Source organism: Podarcis vaucheri (genome assembly GCF_965113315.1).
Source record: "Podarcis vaucheri genome assembly, chromosome: 4".
NCBI classification, from domain to species: Eukaryota; Metazoa; Chordata; class Lepidosauria; order Squamata; family Lacertidae; genus Podarcis; species Podarcis vaucheri.
Genome location: NC_138762.1, coordinates 23,838,982 through 23,859,021, shown reverse-complemented (window position 1 = coordinate 23,859,021; position 20,040 = coordinate 23,838,982). Strand labels below are relative to the sequence as shown.

Genomic DNA, 20,040 nt, shown 5'->3' with positions numbered 1-20,040 from the left:
TAGCAATGTTCGGATTAGTTGGCAAACCTAGGCTTCAACAGTCATAGTAGGACTTAAACTAGTAATAAGGAAAATTTGCATAATGAATCCTCATCAATGCAATATTTAATTAACACCTGGATAAAAGCTCCCTTCGTTTTACTGCGTTAGAGCTGAGCCCTAAATACATTTACAGTGTGTGTATATATATATATATAATTCACAGCCCTTTCGGCTGAAACCTATTGTTTTTCCTAACACCAGCAGGGTTCTGTCCCCCCCCCCCCCCAGCTTCCTGTCATGTATTTGGAGTATAACATTCCTGAAATCTAAATGCTTCCATTTAAAATGGGTGATGTCAGTGTTACCATGGCAATTGAAAATCGCACGGATCCAATTTATACAATCTATACACCTTTTCCCTTTCTGGCAGATTTTCAGAGCAGCAGTAACGCTTCTTGCATTCATGTAGAAGGTGTATCTTGAATTGCGATTGCGTTAGTGTTATTATGGGAGAAACGAATGTTCAGTGGGTGAAGGCAAGGGAGAAGCGTATCAGCTTACGAAAGACGGTGAATGGAAAACTAGTTGCACAACCGTAGTAATAAATAGAGCCCAAATACGCAAGCATGTGTTAACAGGACTTTATATAACAGAAGGTGGGATTTTTTCAAATTTAAATATATTTTTTTGCTTTTCTCCACTATACTTTGAGATGGCATTCTTAGGCAAAGTATACGTTTTTATGTTGGTTTTTGTGTTTGGCCCTGCTGCCATTTTCCTAAAAGCCACCCCCATAACTGTGGAAACTGAAGAAAGAGAGAAAATTAGTCAACTTCATGCCTCAGCGTCCTAGCCAGCAGTGCACATTCTGGGGCAAGCCAAGCCTGTACTAAAGGGAAGGACTCCACTTGAACCGGGATGGAAACCGACTGTTGGCGCTGAAAACAGAAAAGGTGGCAGAGCAGCTGTTAAACTGAAGGGAGGGGGTAAAACTGGCAAGAGCTAAGGAGGTGCCATTCGGAATGAATCTCTCCCCCAGGGATGAATTTTAAATGCGGGTGGCATAGAACTAGGCTTGTGAGTGCAGGACCACAGCATAGCAATTCAGAGAGGCCAAAGCACCGCACTTGAAGAGAGAGGATGGTCTTCAAGGGTTTATATGCTAATGCCTCTGAGCCGGGGTGAGTGAACTGGACTGTTTGGTATTAGAGGCTGGCATTGATAGAATAGAGATGATGGATACTTGGTGGAACAGAGAGAACCAATGGGACATATCATAGTTATCTCTGGATATAAACTCTGTAGGAAAAATAGAGGCGGACTTGCCAGAGCTGGTGTCGTTCTGGATGTCCAAGAGAGCGTTGAATCTAGCAAGCAAGGAAACCCCAAAGGGGCAGAATTCTGATAATCAAAAGATAGCTGAGAGATAGCAGTCCTGCTGCTTAAGAGGAAGAGATTTCTCCTTCAGCATTGTAGATGGGGATCACATCGTTCAAATAACATGCCTTTCTTAAAAGACCCCCTTTGGCCTGTAGTTGTAGCGTACGTACTAATACACTTAAGTGCTCTATGCGGCTGCCATCTTGTTTAATAAAAATGGCTTCAATTAATCATATATGTCCGACCAGGGTAGTTTGGATGCCAGGAATATCTGACTGGCATGTATGGTTACACGTCCATGGGAAGCTTATGTAAGTTCCTTGCCTATGGTCATCTTCACCATCATGTTTTAATGGGGCCTCACAGTGTTATGGGTCAGTTTTACCAGTTTCATAAGAAGTTGCTAAAAAACGGCGCATTGCTGGGGCAGGATCATTTTGCTTTTGTTCGCTTTCTCACTTGCCTTTTGATTTTAAACAAGATTAGATGAGCTCTCCTATAGTGGTGTACTGCAAGAGAGTGCAGAACTGGGGATGGTAACAATACCCTTTATTTTTGAATTTTATTTCAAAATTGAGAATAGTAGAGCATATATATTAATAATCACTTGTTATAATGAATTGGAATGAGGAAGTGATACTGGATTGTGGGAAACTTTATGGCCACACTTCTGTAGTCAGTATGTCAAAAATTATGGGAGGAATTCAACGTCACACTGTTAGAACCAACTACCCTATCCCTCCTCATTTGCTGTTCAGAATGTTCTCTTGCAACCCCCACTCCAGCCAATTTAATGCAGAATTGAAGTACTCCAGTTGCATATGGACCTTGCCACGTGCTGTATATCATATTCCATACGGATGTTGCCTAAAACAGCATGATAACATAATAAGAATACAGTGGTACTTTGGAAGTCAAACGGAGTCCGTTGTGGAAGTGTGTTCGACTTCCAAAATGTTTGGGAACCAAGGTGCGGCTTCTGATTGGCTGCAGGAAGCTCCTGCAGCCAATTGGAAGCTGTGGAAGTCGTATTGGTCGTTCATGTTCCAAAGAACGTTTGCAAACCGGAACACTCACTTCCAGTTTTTGAGCATTCAGGAGCCAAAGCGTTCGACTCCCAAGGCATTTGAAAACCAAGATAAGGCTGTAATGTGCCTCATCTTTATGCATTTTTTGTTCTTGTCAACTTTTTCCATATGTGTACCCTGCCCTTCCACCCAGCAAGGCAGTGTTACCTGTGATCACCCACAACAACCCTGAGAGATTGGGCTGAGAGTTGGTGATTTGCTGAAGGTCATCAAGGAAACTTCATAGCCAAGGAGGAATCCCTGATCAAAGTCCATCTTTGTCCACATTGACTAAATCTTCCTTTTGCTTCAGTTTTCAGAAAAAACGGATAGAGAGTACTACACTCTGGATGATATGTTTGTTTCCAAAGCGGCAAAGGGCGAGCGAAGCGGCGAGGAAGAGGGAAGGCAAAGGAAACAAGCAATCCGTGAGCATCAGCATCTTGCTGCACGCATGGAGAAGTGCCCTTACTGCTTTGGTAGCGCTGAACTTCCAAAACACCTGATTATTGCGATTGGTAACAAGGTAAGGAAGCAGCACAGCCTGTTCTGCGATGCAAATGGGAAGAAATAAGAGAAGGCTGTTTTCCATTCCATGGTTTTATGAGATTAAAAGTGAGATTGCTTCTTGTGACATGAGTTATTGCCTTTGAATGTTCCCGGCCCTTCCAATTAGGAGGAAAGAGCCACTTCCTCAAGGGTGCGACTAAAATGATACGACTCTTGTCTTGAATGATCAAGTTAATCTTCTTCAGTACTTCAGATTTGCAGGTGACCTTGCTGCAATGATATGCAAGAGCTGAATATTTAGGTTGCATAAGGTGGGTAAATAATTTGGAGGCCAAATCATGGTAAGAGAAAAAGGGTCATAGAGGGGATGTTGAAATTAGAAGCCAGAAAACATAATAAGGTCCACAAAGGCAAAGCAAAGTCATCCAGATTTCAGCAGCACTACAGACAGCAGTCACTGCCTTTTAAAATAAATTTTGGGTTAGTTCAAAGAGCATATGGAAGTTTTTACTTGAGACCAACTTGCTGCAGTCCAGATGACACTGAACTACAGCTCCCATCATCATGACAATTGACTGTGTTGACTGAGGCTGATGGGAGTTAGGAGGACACTCTGTGCGGTGTAGTGGTTAAGAGCGGTAGATTCATAATCTGGGGAACTGGGTTCGAGTCTCCGCTCCTCCACATGCAGCTGCTGGGTGACCTTGGGCCAGTCACACTTCTCTGAAGTCTCTCAGCCCCACTCACCTCACAGAGTGTTTGTTGTGGGGGAGGAAGGGAAAGGAGAATGTTAGCTGCTTTGAGACTCCTTCAGGTAGTGATAAAGTGGGATATCAAATCCAAACTCCTCCTCCTCTTCTTCTTCTGTTTTAGAATTTGCCCCACCCACCTCAAAAAACGTGCTAGAAGTATGTGTTTACTTCAACATCATCATAGTTCAACAAGAATCATATTTCCTCAAGTTGATTGCCCCCAAAAAGTATTCTGACTTTGACCCATCTAGATTCTCTGGATGACCAAACATTAAGCTAAAATACATGCACAATTCAACAAAATGTAGATAAAAATAACCAGAAACAGACCACAGGATGAATGCTTAGCTCTGACCTCAGTAATGACTGGGCTAAAACTTAAAACACAAGAAAAGGAACAGTCTATATTCTGCTAATTTGGGCTCTTTAGCTTCCTCTCAGATATTCACATAGCCATTATCCTTCACCATGTATCCCACAATATTCCCTTACTCATCTTCCTCTCCCCATCACTCCAGTTTTTAAATAGGTTACATAATTTGATGTCCATGTTTCATAATGTTGTAAAACTGGTTTTTTTTAAGTCAGCCAAATGCCTCCTTAAGCAGATGGCCATATGATCACTTTAGACCGAGTTTATTTCAGCAGGAACAGCCATCAGCCTTACCTCTAAATGCAGAGGTTTTAGAGCCTTGAGGATCTCAAAACCTAGGAGGGACATATGAGAGAAGACGCATCTTGTACAGAAACCCCTTTATTTGTTAGGTGTACTGGCTGTTGTTATTGTGCCTGGTTTCTGACTCAGGGTTTTAAAGAGTAAAGGGGAACTAATCTGTACCCAATGTTGGGATGTATGTGGCTGACTAAGGGTGCATCCCTGGCCACTGCTCTGCAAGGCTTCCTGGGGTGGTAGGGCCACCATCACATCTGCAACCTTGCTGAGCAAGTGGGCTGGGTGGAAGGGGGCAGGCAGATTTCTGCACCAGCCTGGGGCCAGCATAGTGACTGGGACTGAATTGGGCTGACTCAGCCCCACCTGCTCCTGTCTGGGGGCTTTCTGGTGGCTTCTGTCAGCAGGGAACCTGCACATTTGGTGGTTGGAAGGGAGAGCTCTGCCTGTGGAGTGATACTGGACTCACTCTGCAGGTGGAGGTCAGCAGGGCTGCCCAATCCAACCCTGTTCCCCCCTGCCCCACAGAGGGAGTTTGGATTGTTCCATAGGTCTTTTCATGGAAACAAACACGCAGAGACAGGCAAGCAGACAGGCAAGGAACTTTCGGATGCAGTGCATGGCCTAGAAGGGCAAGATTTTGGAGTTGGTAGACTCAGCGGAGGAACTGAAATGTGTAAAATACAATTAGTGTTCTGCATTGCTCTGTGCAGTGTATGTCAGAAAGAGATTCGTCTTCACAGGCATATCTCTGTTCAGCAAAGAGATCTGGGCATTCTCCCAGTGACTTAAGATGAGGATGATTAACCTTTTTGGCTCCAAGGGCCACATTGCATTACCACAAAACCTCTGAGGGGTGCATGTCATGCTCAGAACACAACATAGGAAATTTCCCTGTGCTTATTAATTTTATGTGCTTGGAACTACCTACAGTAACTATATACTTTGTACTGGTTCAGAGTATATAGTTACATAATGACCTCATGCTCTCCTCCCCCCACCCCAATTCTCTACTTCTCTAATATAGTTGTGTGGAGGAGATAAGAACCTTAAATATTTCAATTAGTCACAGTTAGAAACTGGGTTAATCTTAACCAGGCATAGGCAAACTCTGGCCCTTCAGAGGTTTGGGACTACAATTCCCACCATCCCTGACCACTGGTCCTGTTAGCTAGGGATGATGGGAATTGTAGTCCCAGACATCTGGAGGGCCAGAGTTTGCCTATGTCTGATGAACTATGGGTTAGTTGAACCAATCCTGCTTCATAAACTTTGCTTTGAAGTTGACTTCCCCCCCAAATCAACTATAGTTAAGACTAAACACAGTTTGTCCTGGTTCAGATATAATACTTGGCTGCAGTTAGTCTAAAACAAAAGTGCACATTTCTGACCTCTTCCCTGCTATGCCAGAGGACAAGGGAAGGGAGGATCACGCAGAGGCAAGGCTCATTGCACTCCTTCCTAAGATTTGGTTTATTGCTTTGTCCAAATGAGGAAAAATACAAGTATAACCGCTCATAGGAGAAGCATACACTGACTCAGGGTTGCATGAAATTGTGTTTGCGATTTTCTGTATGTGGTATAACGTCTTAGGTGGCATCTCTTTGATAATATCTGACATAGCATTTACTTTTTTAAAATTCCCTGCATCATAGAATAAAAGTGTTTCTACAGTATGTGTTAGCATATAATTGCCATAACAAAAGATTTTTTTTTTTTGTACAGCAGAATAGACTAAGACCAAATACTGTCAGTGAGGATAAAGGCTTAAGCATTGAAGTGAGCTTGCTTAACAAATTGAGTTGCCTTGAATTTCTTGTATGAAATGCTGCTGGAGAATGATTATTTCGAGAGGCTTGCGTTGATTATGATGATTTTTCAGTAACAAACTTACAGAGAATAAAAGGCTTGCTCTGGAGGGCTTGCGATCTGTAAATCAGTAAAGAGACCAGAGCAGCAGGGAGCATAAGAGAGAGTAATATGTGATTATTTCAGTCACGTATACTGAGGTTTATAAATAGCATTGTTGGATCCATAAGAGAATATTCCAGAATCTACCATGGGCAATACATTTATGAGGACCAACCAAAACGTCACCCAAAAGTGGCGTGCCCTTCAGGTCACTGGAGTTCTTAACCGTGGAAATTGTTAAACAAGGGTGGGGCTGGGGAGGCAAGGGAGGGAGAGTAGAAAAATTAGGCTGAATTTGTAGCCATGAATTTTGGTAGGTTGTAGACTCTGTTCCAAAGTGGAAATTGCAGGAATAAGTCTCTACTAGGTGTTACAGGCATCAGATTGCACACTGATTCTGCAATAAAGAAGAAATGGCTACTGTTTTTTAAGAGCACAAAATCTAACAACTTGTAACCCAGATCTGGCTTCGGTAGTGCAGGGTGTGGGACTAGGGGATTTTTGCCAGAGGCTTTGTGGGGGAAAAATGGGGTTTAAAGTAAAAATCTTTCCCATTCTGCATCTGTACTGGAATTATTTTCAGGTGTTTCACTTGTTGTATCTTACACACATTTGCCTCTCTGGGCTCCTTCAGGAGGGCGGGCGGAACATAAAATAAATAAATAGAAGCTTCAACCATCTTGTATTCCACCCCCCCTCTCTCTAGGTCTACCTGTCATTGCCAAACTACCAATCTCTTACTGAAGGCCATTGCTTGATAGTTCCTATGCAGCACCACATTGCAGCCACTCTTCTAGATGAAGACATCTGGGAAGAAATCCAGGTGAGCAAAGTCTTAGGCTTGATGTGATCTGTTGTGCGGATTCATATCTAAACACTGTCGATATGAACCAGCCAAACTTGGCACTTGTAGTACTCTTAATTTCAATGGGAAACATTTAACCATCTGTTTGCTCCTTCATTGTGACTGGTGGGAATTAGTGTTTTCTTTTTGGTGGCATTGTCCCTTTTGCTGTGAGAAGGGCAGGCTGCCGCTTGGGGGTGAGTGGAGAGGGGACCGTTATGTGCAGCATGCTCCTTGCAGCCGTGATACAGTAGATGTATTCAGAGATGAGTTGCCTTCTCCATCATCTGTTGGAATAATACACAAGAGAGCCAGTGTGGTGTAGTGGTTAAGAGCGGTAGTCACGTAATCTGGGAAACCGGGTTCGCGTCTCCGCTCCTCCACATGCAGCTGCTGGGTGACCTTGGGCCAGTCACACTTCTTTCAAGTCTCTCAGCCCCACTCACCTCACAGAGTGTTTGTTGTGGGGGAGGAAGGGAAAGGAGATTGTTAGCCGCTTTGAGACTCCTGAAGGGGAGTGAAAGGCGGGATATCAAATCCAAACTCTTCTTCTTCTTCTTCTTCTTCTGAGTGCTTTGTTTGAAGACTGTGAATAGATGGTTTTTTTTTTAAAAAAAACTGAGATCATTAAGAGAGTTATGGGAAGTTCATAGCCAAATCTTAACTTTCTGCAACTGAGACTTTTCTTTAGTCTACAAATCTGCATTCTGAATAAATGTTGTGAAGTATAAAAATAACACACAGTGGGTGTATAAAGGTTAGCGACATTTAACATGTCAGTTTATCCGACCCAAATAACCTGATTTGAAAGTAGAGAAACTTCAATACAGTGGTACCTCGGGTTAAGTACTTAATTCGTTCTGGAGGTCCGTTCTTAACCTGAAACTGTTCTTAACTTGAAGTACCGCTTTAGCTAATGGGGCCTCCTGCTGCCGCCGTGCCGCCGGAGCAAAGTTCTTAACCTGAAGCACTATTTCTGGGTTAGCGGAGTCTGTAACCTGAAGCGTATGTAACCTGAAGAGTATGTAACCTGAGGTACCACTGTACTGTTTGTTTGAATGAGTGTAGTACTTGCACATCTTTGCCAAGCACCGGCCACATTAAAGGGCTAGTAAATCTACAAATTGGCCTAAAAGAATATGGGGCCAGTTTATATTGAACAAGCTTGTGTTCTTTGGACATAGAACAATCTCGAAGTGGGTCAAGTTGGGATGTGTCTGTGATGGTTTGGTCAGGTTAGACACCAGGCAAAAAAGAAAGAGGTTTGCATTTTCCAGAGTTCTCATGCTGGTTCGCATACCTGGTTTGAGTCTCTCTCACTGATCAGTCTAAAGTTGAGGTTAGTAAATTCAGACTACAACTTTGCCCTTGGTGCATCAAGAGTCTCCTTAATATACTACATGGAGATTTCTGGAGTCAAGCATACTTAAAACAACAGTAAGATGAGCTCCTTGGTAACAATTTATTCTCAAACCAGACATTAATGTTATTAAACTGAAAGCACATGGACAGTTTACATTTGAGGATAATGTTTATTTGGGAGGATTAATTGAGTGAGCAAGAGGTCATTCAAGTTTCTAGGATTTGGTCTCATGTAGGAGGCAAATGAAATTCAACCAAGAACTAAATATAAACTCTTGGAATATCAATATAATGGGAAAGTGTAATTAAATATGCCTGGGAAATTCTGCAAAAATGCTTAGAAGATACCTTTATTCCACAAAGAGCATGTCTCCAGAGTAGCTTGGCTAATTATGGACCCACTAAATAAATAAAAGTCTTAATAGAGCTTTTATAATCTCTGAGAAGATTCAGAGCTCTTTTAAATTTGTTTTCTGTTAACAGAATCTCTTTCATGCTCCCTTTCCCTTGCAACATGTTGAGACATTTGTCATATCGCATCTGTTTCTGCTCTCTATCCTTAAGACTGGTAGTGCATGGCTTAATTATTCCAGTTCAGGCTAAGAACGTATAGGAATCAGCATGAAAAACAAGCGGACCCCAAAATCATGCACTAAGTTTCAGTCACCCTCAATATTCCAGTAGTATTTTGTAAACACCAAGTTAACAGTGTTGATAGCAAGCCTAGATTGGCAAGGACCTCTTAAAACAAGCATAGTAAGTTTTGCTTTGTTTCTGAATTGCATGAACATTATCTACCATGCCCATTCTAAGGAACTATAGGGAGCCATTATGTTGTCTAATAGATTTAAATTAGTCTGGTTACATCAGAAGTATATGTGGGAAATTTTTTTTGCCTTATATAGAACAATTAGTGTATTTCTTACAGCCAGCCAAAAATACAAAATGCAGAATCACACCCTCAATAAAAACCAGTCAAAATAAAATAAAACAATATGCTAAGAACTGACAACCATAAGAAGTCTTAAAGATAGGCTTTCAAATTTTCACCATCTGTGAAGATGTTTGTTCTGCCAAAAAAGCTGAAGAGGCTCTCTAAAGACAAACCTGGAAACAGTCTCATAAGAGGATGATTTATATATTATTATTTTATAAAAAGCAAACAGAGTTTAGGGGCAGACAGATGCAGACCCTGAGGCCATGGGCCCTGTAATCCCCCAGGCTAGCACGTGTAGCTCTCATACATCTTAAATGGCTTTAAAAGGTTGTTAGATAAATTGATGGGGAAGAAGTCTACCAATGGTTGATAGCCATTGCACCCAGTATTAGAGGCAATATGAACACCGAATGCTGGTGGTCATAAGCAGGAGAATGATGGCTCATGTCCTCCTTGCCGGCTTTCCATGGGCATCTCGTTGGTGACTGCATGAGCATAATACTGGTCTAGTAGATGGGCCTTTGGTCTGGTCCAGCAGGGCAGTTCTTACGTTCTTAAGTCTGTATATTTTGTTTTCTGTTGTCCTATGAATTGAAAAGTAGCATCACAGTTTCCCCACCATTAACTCTTTCTTAAATGAGTTTTTCTTGCTCTGTGCATGTATTCAATGAAATGATTCCCTTGAAACGCCAAGGCTTGAAATGGATTAGGCCCCTGAAATGGACTTTGGACATGCCTGTACTATGGGATATAAAAACTCACGTTAATATCTTGACGTAAGCTCAGTTGATTGCTTAAAATGAGAGGCCGTTTTGCTTAGGATCTCCATAGGCCATGCTTGGCACAAGTGTGCTGATCTCAAGGGAAATGGGAGGAATACAGGAAAATGAGGACCTCTTACCTAGTTGTGAAAATGGTCTCTCAGCATCTTCCGGCTATAAAATTTTGTCAAGATACGGCACTTCTATTTAAAAGAATATATGTAGCAAGTTAATTATGTATTGCACAGGGAAGGGGAGATGTTGTTTAGACCAACTAGAATTTGAAAAGCAAATATAGGTTGTTTATCAAAAGCTTACAAGTTTAGAGACAACCACCTAGTAAGTTGCCTTATTTTTTTAGTAAGACTGTTGGTCCATTTAGTTCAGTGCTGACTGGCAGTAGCTCTCCAGAGCTTCAGATGCCAGGAATTGAATCTAGAGCCTTGTGCATTCAAAGCAAGTGCCCTACCACTGATTTACTGCCTTCTTGAAGCTTTTTAAATTACCTTAGTAGCTGCAGTGGCGGCGGCAAAAGAGCATTTCCCCATTTAATTTGCTTTGAAAATCTCCAAAATATCATTGGTAGAATGGGTGCTAGTGGAAGTGACAGGCAGTAATGTGTCAGCTGTTGAATTAATTCTTAGTTTCCGCAACTAGAACAGGATAATGAACAGTTCTGCTTACTGATGTGTGATTCTTGAAAATGCTGGCCAGGGGGTTGTTTCAATTTAATTTGCATTTAAATGTCATGGCTTCTCGGACATCCTGGTGCCAATATTTTTGCTTGACAGCCGTTAGCCTGCCTTCACGGCCTTTGCTTGGCTGCTTCATAGCAATCTTGAGGCAGATGTGCTTTTTCGGGGAGAAATGTAAACTGTAAAGCAAAGTCAGAGATGGAAACTTCATGTGCCCTTCCTTCAGATATTCTCTAAATAAATTTTGCAGAGAACTTCCTTTGACCTCACAAGTGCTATGAACTTTGCCCCCACCCCAGCTATTGTTTTAAACGTGCACCACTGCATGACAGAACCAAGTGCTATTTGACAAGAGAGTTGGGAAATACCATTCTAGTTTGGGAAATGTTTCCATAACTTGACCCTGTGGCTCTGAAAGACCTAGTATCTCTAAAGTCTCATTTTTTAAATGATGCAAAAGCTCGACCCTGACAATAAATGTCTATGCTATTCTACTGGAGTACCAAGGGTCAGAAGCACAGGATTCCTAGCATGCCAGAAGATGACCACAAGCTAGTATTTCTGTGCCATTGAGGACCCCATTCTCCCATGTGCCAGGGTGGTTTCTGGTGCTGCATGGATGTGCTGGATAACTCATTTGGTTGCCCATCCCCACTGAAGCAGGTGAAATGAAAGATTTTTCTTCGAGACCCTGGAGGACTCTTACCAGTCAGAGTCACTTAGTATAAAGCACCATAATGTGTTCATTATAGTTTTTAGGGAGAGGGCTGTGCAACCCTCTTCAATTGTCAAATGTGTGAATTAGGCAACAACTTTGATTTCTCCAGGAAAGAAGAGCATATTTCTTTTGATTTATGGATGTGTGCATTGGTGTGCATCATTTGGTCTTGTGATAAACGAATGCCATTGCTTTCACGTGTTTTCCACGAATGTTTAGAACGACAAAACACCAAAAGCAAATATGCAGTTTTGTTTGGAAATGTAACACAAGGGAGTTGATTTCCAGTGTGGCCCATGAAGATAATGAGGTTGTAAAATGAAATGTGAATTCTGTGATTTATGGCCCTGGCACATTTCAAATGCTCAGTCAGCTTAAGTTACGTCAGGCTTGTGGTTTCCAACTTGTTATAATTTCATATGAGCTCAATTCTTGGCACCTGCCTCCTCTTGCCGGATGCCGTCACACCATTTCAGGTTTGGGTACCAAAATCATCTCTCATTTATTGGAAATCTAGACTGTGATTTCTACCTTATCTGTTTGTTTTAAAACATGCCAGATTCTAGGCACCACTCAAGATAGAAACTGATCTACTCCATGATCAGTTGTGACATTCTATCCTATAGAGGAAAATGAGTGAGTATACACACAGGTCAAGTCTGTTACAGTAACAGGTTGGGTAAACTTCTGCACAATGGAGATGAGAGACCCAAGATTGCTTTTCTTTAAGGAAATATTAGTATCTGGCTTAAAGGTCAATCATTCCTGATGAAAATGTCACTTTTTGATGAATTGTGTAATTGGAAGGAAGAGTGGAAGGATGGTGGCATTTGGAGTCTATGCAAGTCAAGGTATTAACTTTTGAGGAAATGAAACTCTCAGGCCTCCCATGGTTTCTGCCTCCATTTATGATGCCCTCCAATTTTTTGAACTTCAGTGCGCCTTTCATTTGACAGAAAACAACACCTACAGTTGCCATTATGCATGTAGTATAAATATTTAAAATTACTCATCATGTTCCAGTGTTGAGCTCATTTTATTTTGAATGCAATGTGACATTAACCTATGAGAGTTTGACTTCTCAATAATGCCAGATACTTAACCGCAGCTGTTGCCTAACATTTCTGTGATTGAAAACTATATGTATTTTGACTCCTCTTACTCCACACCCTCTCTTTTTTACAGATATTCAGGAAAGCTTTGGTGAAGATGTTTGAAGCTCAAGAGTTGGATTGTGTCTTCCTTGAGACAAACTTAAATTTAAAGAAGCGATACCACATGGTATATGAATGCATCCCCCTCCCAAAGGAAGTGGGTGATATGGCTCCCATCTACTTCAAGGTATCTACAAACTCTCCAGTTTCCTCACTTTTGCGTTTTGATCATACCACTTTTGTTTTTTTAAACTGAACTAAATTGGCAGTTTTGTTTTTTTAAACTGAACTAAAGTTGGCTGTGTGAAGCTGAAGAAAGTAAATAGATTCCCTAAAATACATCAGTTTATCTTAACTCCCCTTCTTCAAGTGAAATTTATTTCACCTCTTCAGGTTTCCCAAATTATTTGTTTGAGCAAAATTGGAAGTACAGAAAATAGGCTTCTGAAGGAAACAGGTATTGTTGTATCAAATTAATCCTGCTGTGCAGACTGGATAGCTCACTATGGCCCCTGAGTTGGCAGCATGAACAGGCCAGGGTTTTTTAAAAACCAGATTTTCCAACTGCACAAACTCCCTACCGAACACCCCACACTAAAAATAACGGAGCTGAGGGAGCCGAACGAACACAAAGCATGCTTTGCTCCTTACTTACGCCTTGTCTCAGTGTCAGTTCCTCCATGACAGCCAGGAGCTAATTCTTTCATGAATCTGCCTGAATTCAGTAACTGACAGGTGCAAAACCAGGCATACTTTTGAGGGCATTTATATGGATGCGATAAAGCATCTCCTGCCCAAAGATGAACATGAAGGAAAAGAAGTTCTGGTCAAAAAGACAAAGGTATTTTCATATGGTTTGGGCAGTTTGCTTTAAGTAACGGGGGCTGAGCACATTCTGCCCTTAGATCATTTGTGAACTTCGAGTGAAGGGTAGTTTATAAATTACATTAATAATAACCATCTGTGTACATGCTGTCTCTGACACCGTCTGCCATTTTAAGTGCTTAATAAACACAGGCACTAAATGTGTCTAATTCACCGCTGCTCCAGAGGCAAGGATAGAAGTTGCCAATGTAAGTGATCTGTATGTGCTGGATGTGTAGTTATGCTCTCTCTCTCTCTCTCTCTGTGTGTGTGTCTTAATTTTTCTTCTTCAAATGGCTGAGGAGCTGTGCTGTTAACCTGACAAGATTGTTTTCAACAGGGCTGTTTTGGATGCAGCTTCTGCTCACAGCTCTATATGGGTATAATGAGGCTGGGCCTCAGTCTAATAGGTTTTCTCCTCAACAATTAAAGTGAGCAGTCAACATGGGATCTCCTTTGCTCTTCCGCTTGCAGCAGAACAAGGCAGGCAGAGAAGAGGGAAGAGGGAAGGGCCATGTCCGAGTGGTAGAGCAGGTGTTTTGCATCCAGAAGATCCCATGCTCAATCTTGGCATCTCCTGGGAATTGATCCTGCCTGGAATCCTGGAGAGCTGATACCAGTCAGTGTAGACCGTTTTGAGCTGGATATAGCAATAAGCTGACTCAATACAAGGCAGCTTCCATTATTTCACTGCATCTAGAGGAGTATAGGGCAGCACTCTTAACATACAAGCTCTGCTGAGTATCTGAACATGGTTTAGACTTGGAACTATTTAAGATAGCGTTTTGTGGCAGTAGCAACTTAAAATATATGTATGCTAGATTTTAATTAACATTGGCAACAAAAGCATGACCTTTACCTTTGGTTTTTCTTATGTACAAAAGGAGCCAATATAACTTAATTAATTCCTGTGGCCTTTTTAATTTGGCAAACTGAAAATTCTCATTTCAAGGTAATTGTATCAGGCCCAAGTTAGACCGCAGTTGTAAAGCTATAAAAAGTGAAAGGCACTGAATAAAATTGGTATAAAATCAGTCTTCATTATGCATTAATGCATGTAAATTGAATTCTACAAATTGGAGAAATGTCACGAAGTTAGTTTCTGGCATTATAAAATTAATATTCGTTCTTGAAATTGCACAGTATTCTAACTGCTTTTTATTTATTTATTACAAATCAAGTTCTACTTTATGGCATATGGTGTCATTCTGAAAGTGTTTCATATGTTGTTGCAATATCTTTTCAGAAAGCCATAATGGAGTCTGATGAAGAATGGTCCATGAATAAAAAGCTGATTGATCTATCTTCAAAAGATGTTCGCAAGTCGGTATGTATTGAAGCTTGTCCCTTGTAACATGTGGGCAGTTGTTGTTTTTTGTTCTCATTTTCAAAAAAAAGTGGGCCAGGTTTTAAAAGACCCAGAACAGTAAAAGGAGAAAAGACAATAAAAATACAGTTTATGTAAGACGTGAGGCTTTAATTCACAAGTCAAATACCGTTGCAGTGATGTTAATACAAAGATCTTTTGCTGGAGTTCGGAAAGTTAAAATGGATAAATTGACGCCAGTAATGCAAATCTTTTAAATATTACTCCTGGTTTTTCAAGGCACTAGCTATCATGGCTGAGGGTTTCGTATTAATGTTTCGACTCAAGTATCAGAATGTCTAGGGCTGCAATCCTAAACACACTTGCTAGGGTATAAGCCCCGCTGACTCAGCAGGACTTACTTTGGAATAAGCGTGTATAGGATCACATTGCATAGCCTGCCCTTATGTAGCGATGGCTTACGGAAAAGGTTGTATTTGCTTGGCATCAATGCAGCCTCCTTTCCAACCAACAAGATGGTTTATATCCTTCTCAAGGGCTGGAGCAAGGGGCAAAGCTCTGAAATCTATAGACTTCTTTTCACAAAGACGGCAGTTGAATATAGTTTGTCGTGCAGAAAGGCTGCTGGAAGTTGTAGTTGAGGCATAGGCAAACTCTGGCCCTCCACATGTTTGGGACTACAACTCCCATCATCCTTAGCTAACAGAACCAGTGGTCAGGGATGATGGGAATTGTACTGTTTATCTTGCTGTTGCTCCCGGTTTTCTACCTATTTCCTGGTCCTTATTTAGGGCATCTGATGGTTCATTGCCTTCCAAAATTAGTCTCCACGTGTCCTTTTCATTGACAGTGTGGACCGTATTCACATTTTCAGAGTAAGAAGGGTCATAATCACTTGATGCTTCCCCAGAGGGAATTCTAGTGTATAGAGTTTTATTTACTGCTACTCTTTTGTTTACATTTATCCTTTTTTTAATTGGACCTTTTCTCAGCAGAAGAAAACTGTGTGCTGCAATGGCATATTTTAAATCCATAAAAAAAGCATGAGGAATTGTTAGTAAATTATTATTATTCCTGTTCAGGGAAGTTTTTAATGTTTGATGTTTTATTTTATCTTTAATATTTTGTTGGAAGCTGCCCAGAGTGGCTGGGGAAACCCAGCCAGATGGGCAGGGTATAAATAATAAAGTACAGTGGAACCTCTACATGCGACCATAATCCATTCTGGAGGTCCGCCCGGAGGTCGTAACTGGTCACCGGGAGAGGCACCGTTGTGCGCAGGCAGCGATTGCCTGCTTCTGCGCATGTGCGAACGGCGATCACCGCTCATGTGCATGCGCGAACAGCAGCAAACCCGCCAGTTACTTCTGGGTTTGCCGCGGACATTGGGCGAAATGAATGCAAGCAGAGGTGGACATAAGAAGAGGTTTGACTGTATTATTAATTATTAGTAGTAAAGGGACATTGTGTTTGTGTCCAGTTTGCACATCGTGGCAAGCCAAACTATGGCTTATTGGGACAGCAAGACAAACTTGACAGCAAGACACACTTGCTGTCTCCTGGGGAGGATCATGCAGCCGTTTTGCTCCTTCTTGCTCCTTTTTACTCCAACGCTCTGTGGCTGTGATCTAAGCCAAAGTGTGCCTTGGCGTGTTTTCCGAACACGGGCTGTAGCCAAGGTTTGTAGTTAGTGAGGAGGGAACTTAACCGTGAGTTCCTGACCCTGACAGCTTATTGACATGTTTCTGCCCTTCATAGTTCAGTTCCTTGCAGTTCAGGGTTTAAGAATTGTGTGTGTGTGTGTTTTTTGCTTCATCAGCCTCCAAGATATGTCTAAATGAGCTGGTTGTCAGTTTTTTAAGCTTCAAAAGACAGCCCCATGAACTGTCTTTCCTTTGCATGAAATAATGAATGGCCTCTCTGTCTTTTTAGGTTCCGAAAGGTTTGCCTTATTTCTCCGTGGACTTCGGCCTACAAGGGGGCTTTGCTCACGTCGTTGAAGATCATCGCAAGTTCCCCCTTTATTTTGGAAAGGTATTTATTATGTCACCTGTTCAAAGAGGCTGATGTGGGAGACCCTCCTGCACGCTCCATTCTGAGAAGCTCACTGCGTACATTAGCAAAGTTGAATATACATGGCAGTTTTATTACTGTGTGCTAGTTTAGAACATCCCAGGGACATGAAGAACGTTTGTTATCTCAGGGTTTGAGTTGTGTAATTAGCCATTCTATATGATGTTGAGATCTTACCATTCAAAGCGAGAGTTGTAATAAATGTTTGCCTGGAGGTAAAGGACTAATTTTTTTTAGCAGGATCAATATTGTGAGCAGAGAGAGAGAGAGAGAGAGAGAGAGAGAGAGAGAGAGAGAGAGACTCAATAATGGATTTAGGGAATAACTTAATCTTCTTTCCCCCCACAAACAGAATCTCTAATGCTGTGGGTAGATTTGCAGGGGATGTGGCTGTCAGTTTAAATCTCCTGTTCCCACTCCACCCCCGTAGTCCTTAAAGGAAGTAGTTTGCATAGAGCACATGTGGGTGAGTCACTTGTTAAAATGCAGAGCTGGAATGACCCCCCCAACCAATCCAATTGTACTTTGTAGTCCTTGTTTTGAATAGGTGTGAGTTTCCAAGGTTAATTAAGAGCAGTAATATTCTTCTCTGTCTGTCCTGCTTTAAAAGGAAATAATTGGTGGCATGCTGGATTTGGAGCCCAGGCTGTGGAGAAAGGGACTGCGAGAAAACTTTGAGGACCAGAGGAAGAAGGTGTTGCATTTTGCTCAGAGGTGGAAACCGTACGATTTCACCAAAAGCAAAGAGTGAAGCTTGTGACGATGCAGTACCTGCCAACAGACCATCAAGATCCATAAAATCAATCCATTTTATAGAAAGGCATGTGTTAAGGATGACAGGATGTTTTCTACATTCCTAGTGAACACTTTTAGGGGGGGAATATATTTTAAAATAACGCAGTCCATACATTTAATTTGAGTTATTTACAAGGCAAATTGATTTCAACACAATGTCATTTATTTATATTTAATGCCTCATATTTTCTGCTGTGTGCTCTTTTTATTAAAGCCCTTTTCATAATACCTTGTTTAAATCATGGCCTCTGGGAGGTGCTGTCAGATGCACACTGTGCACTTAAAAAGAAAATTGATTTATTGACATTTAAACGTCAAAGAGAGAAAATATCTCTAAAACTGGCTAAACAGCATTAAAGACTACTTAGGCAAATACCTTTCTCAACAGCCTTGTGAAAATGGAAATGCCAGTATTCTCCCAAAGAGAGAGTGACTAGGTAGAGAGAGAATTGAGCTTGGCAGGAATCTTGAGACAAGATGATTCACTCTCCTGTTAAAGTCCAGTAACTAACAGTTTTTCAGTGAAGCAACAAAATAAAGGTTTGCAACAAAGTAAACTGGAAAGGGTAAAGCATGACTTAGGTCATTTCTGCAGGAAGGGAATTTTTGCCTCGCAACTGGATTAATATTTCAAATGGCACAGTGGCATGGAGGAATCCCAGGAAAGGTGCATAGATGGTCCAGAAATCTGTGTTTGATAGTATTCAGGTAGTGGAAATTGAACAGAGGACATGGGTTGCGCTGTGGTCTAAACCACTGAGCCTCTTGGGCTTGCTGATCGGAAGGTGGGCAGTTCGAATCTGCGCGATGGGATAAGCTCCCGCTGCTGTGTCCCAGCTTCTGCCAACCTAACAGTTTGAAAGCACACCAGTGCAAGTAGATAAATAGGTACCGCTGTGGCGGAAAGGTAAACGGTGTAGGGTACTTTTGTTACATGGGCACACAGTATATTAGCTCTGCTCTCATGATGGAAATGCATTTGCAGGTCATGTCAAAATAAGAATCTGAACCTGTTTTGTTTATGGTTTTGGCTGTAACACATTCCCTTCCCTGTGCAGTAGAATGGCTTGTTCAGATTTGGGTGGTTAAAGGAAAGTACTTGTAAAGTTTACAGGAATGTAAGCTGGGTTGGGGAAACTCCTTGGGGAAGTCACAACACTGCCAAAAATTGAATTACACTTGTGCTTAGAATACCTTGGTTATTCTTCTGCAAACCACGGTGGACTATAGCTATAGTTCACATGTGCACTGCACACAAGTTACTACTTCAAGATTCTTGGGATCCCAGAAAACTGGATCAGCTACTTTGAAAGTGCCCAGTCTCTAAATTCATGCCATGGACTGGTTGGACGTAGAGGAATGGTGGGAGGAACCAGCTGGGAAACCACCAAGGGAGAGGTTGGCTGCACACAGGCAAAGTCTCCTCTGCTTGGAAAAAGCCCTGGAGAGGGGGGAACTTAGATGGCTGTGGGGAGGTGGGGACTTTCAGTCTTGGCAACTGATTCATGGGTCCAGACCTACCAGGGATGAGCTGCTGTGCTCATTGGGCCTGACACTGCATCAAGTCTGTGAAGATGGTGATTTTGCTAATAAAGAGTTAACTCAAACTTTGAATGGTGTGATTTACTTCTGGCTCGCTCTTTGACAATGACACATCCATGTGATGATTTCTTTTTTTCATGGAGAATAGTGCATGGAGCCAAGTACTGTATTCTAAATTGATGACTTGACGTAAGCCAACATGCTGCCTTTGAGATGTTGTGAGCTACAACATCCATCATCCCTGACCATGGTGGCTGAGGCTGATGGGAATTCTAGTCCACCTGGAGGGCACTATGTGGACTATCCCTTTATTATATGGAAGTCCCCATTACTTTGGGAGCTACAGCAGCAGGAGACCCAGCAGACAACATACCTATTCAGGAATCTGAACCTATGAAGAGTGGTCCTCTCCTGTCTTAAGCAGAGATAACCAATGCCTGCAGGTCTAACAGATTAATTACTAGACATTCCTTCTCGGTCTGCCAGGGGAAAGTGAAGTTCAAAGGACAAGAAAGGAGATTTTAGCCTTTGGAGAAACTTCCTGATAGTGCAAGCTGCTCAACAGTGGAATATACTGGGGTGGGTTTGCCATAATAGATAAGGAGAAAGAAAAAGAAGGCACCTTTTATCATATGTGGTGGATGTGTCCTAAGGTTAAGGACTTCTGGGAAAAGATTTCTAATGAGTTGGAAAAAA

At 41.8% G+C, this 20,040-nt stretch overlaps 1 protein-coding gene across 1 annotated transcript in view; it reads left to right on the top strand.

Annotated features, from left to right (window-relative positions):
- The window catches only part of CWF19L2 (CWF19 like cell cycle control factor 2), a 72,950-nt gene extending 53,541 nt beyond the window's left edge, over positions 1–19,409 (top strand). The window contains exons 13-18 of the mRNA XM_082219119.1: positions 2,743–2,955; positions 6,979–7,095; positions 12,775–12,930; positions 14,854–14,934; positions 16,867–16,968; positions 17,618–19,409. Of these exons, the coding sequence (XP_082075245.1) occupies positions 2,743–2,955; positions 6,979–7,095; positions 12,775–12,930; positions 14,854–14,934; positions 16,867–16,968; positions 17,618–17,758 (810 nt within the window). The 3' untranslated portion in view covers positions 17,759–19,409. The remainder of the gene's footprint in view (positions 1–2,742; positions 2,956–6,978; positions 7,096–12,774; positions 12,931–14,853; positions 14,935–16,866; positions 16,969–17,617) is intronic.
- Positions 19,410–20,040: the final 631 nt, after the last annotated feature.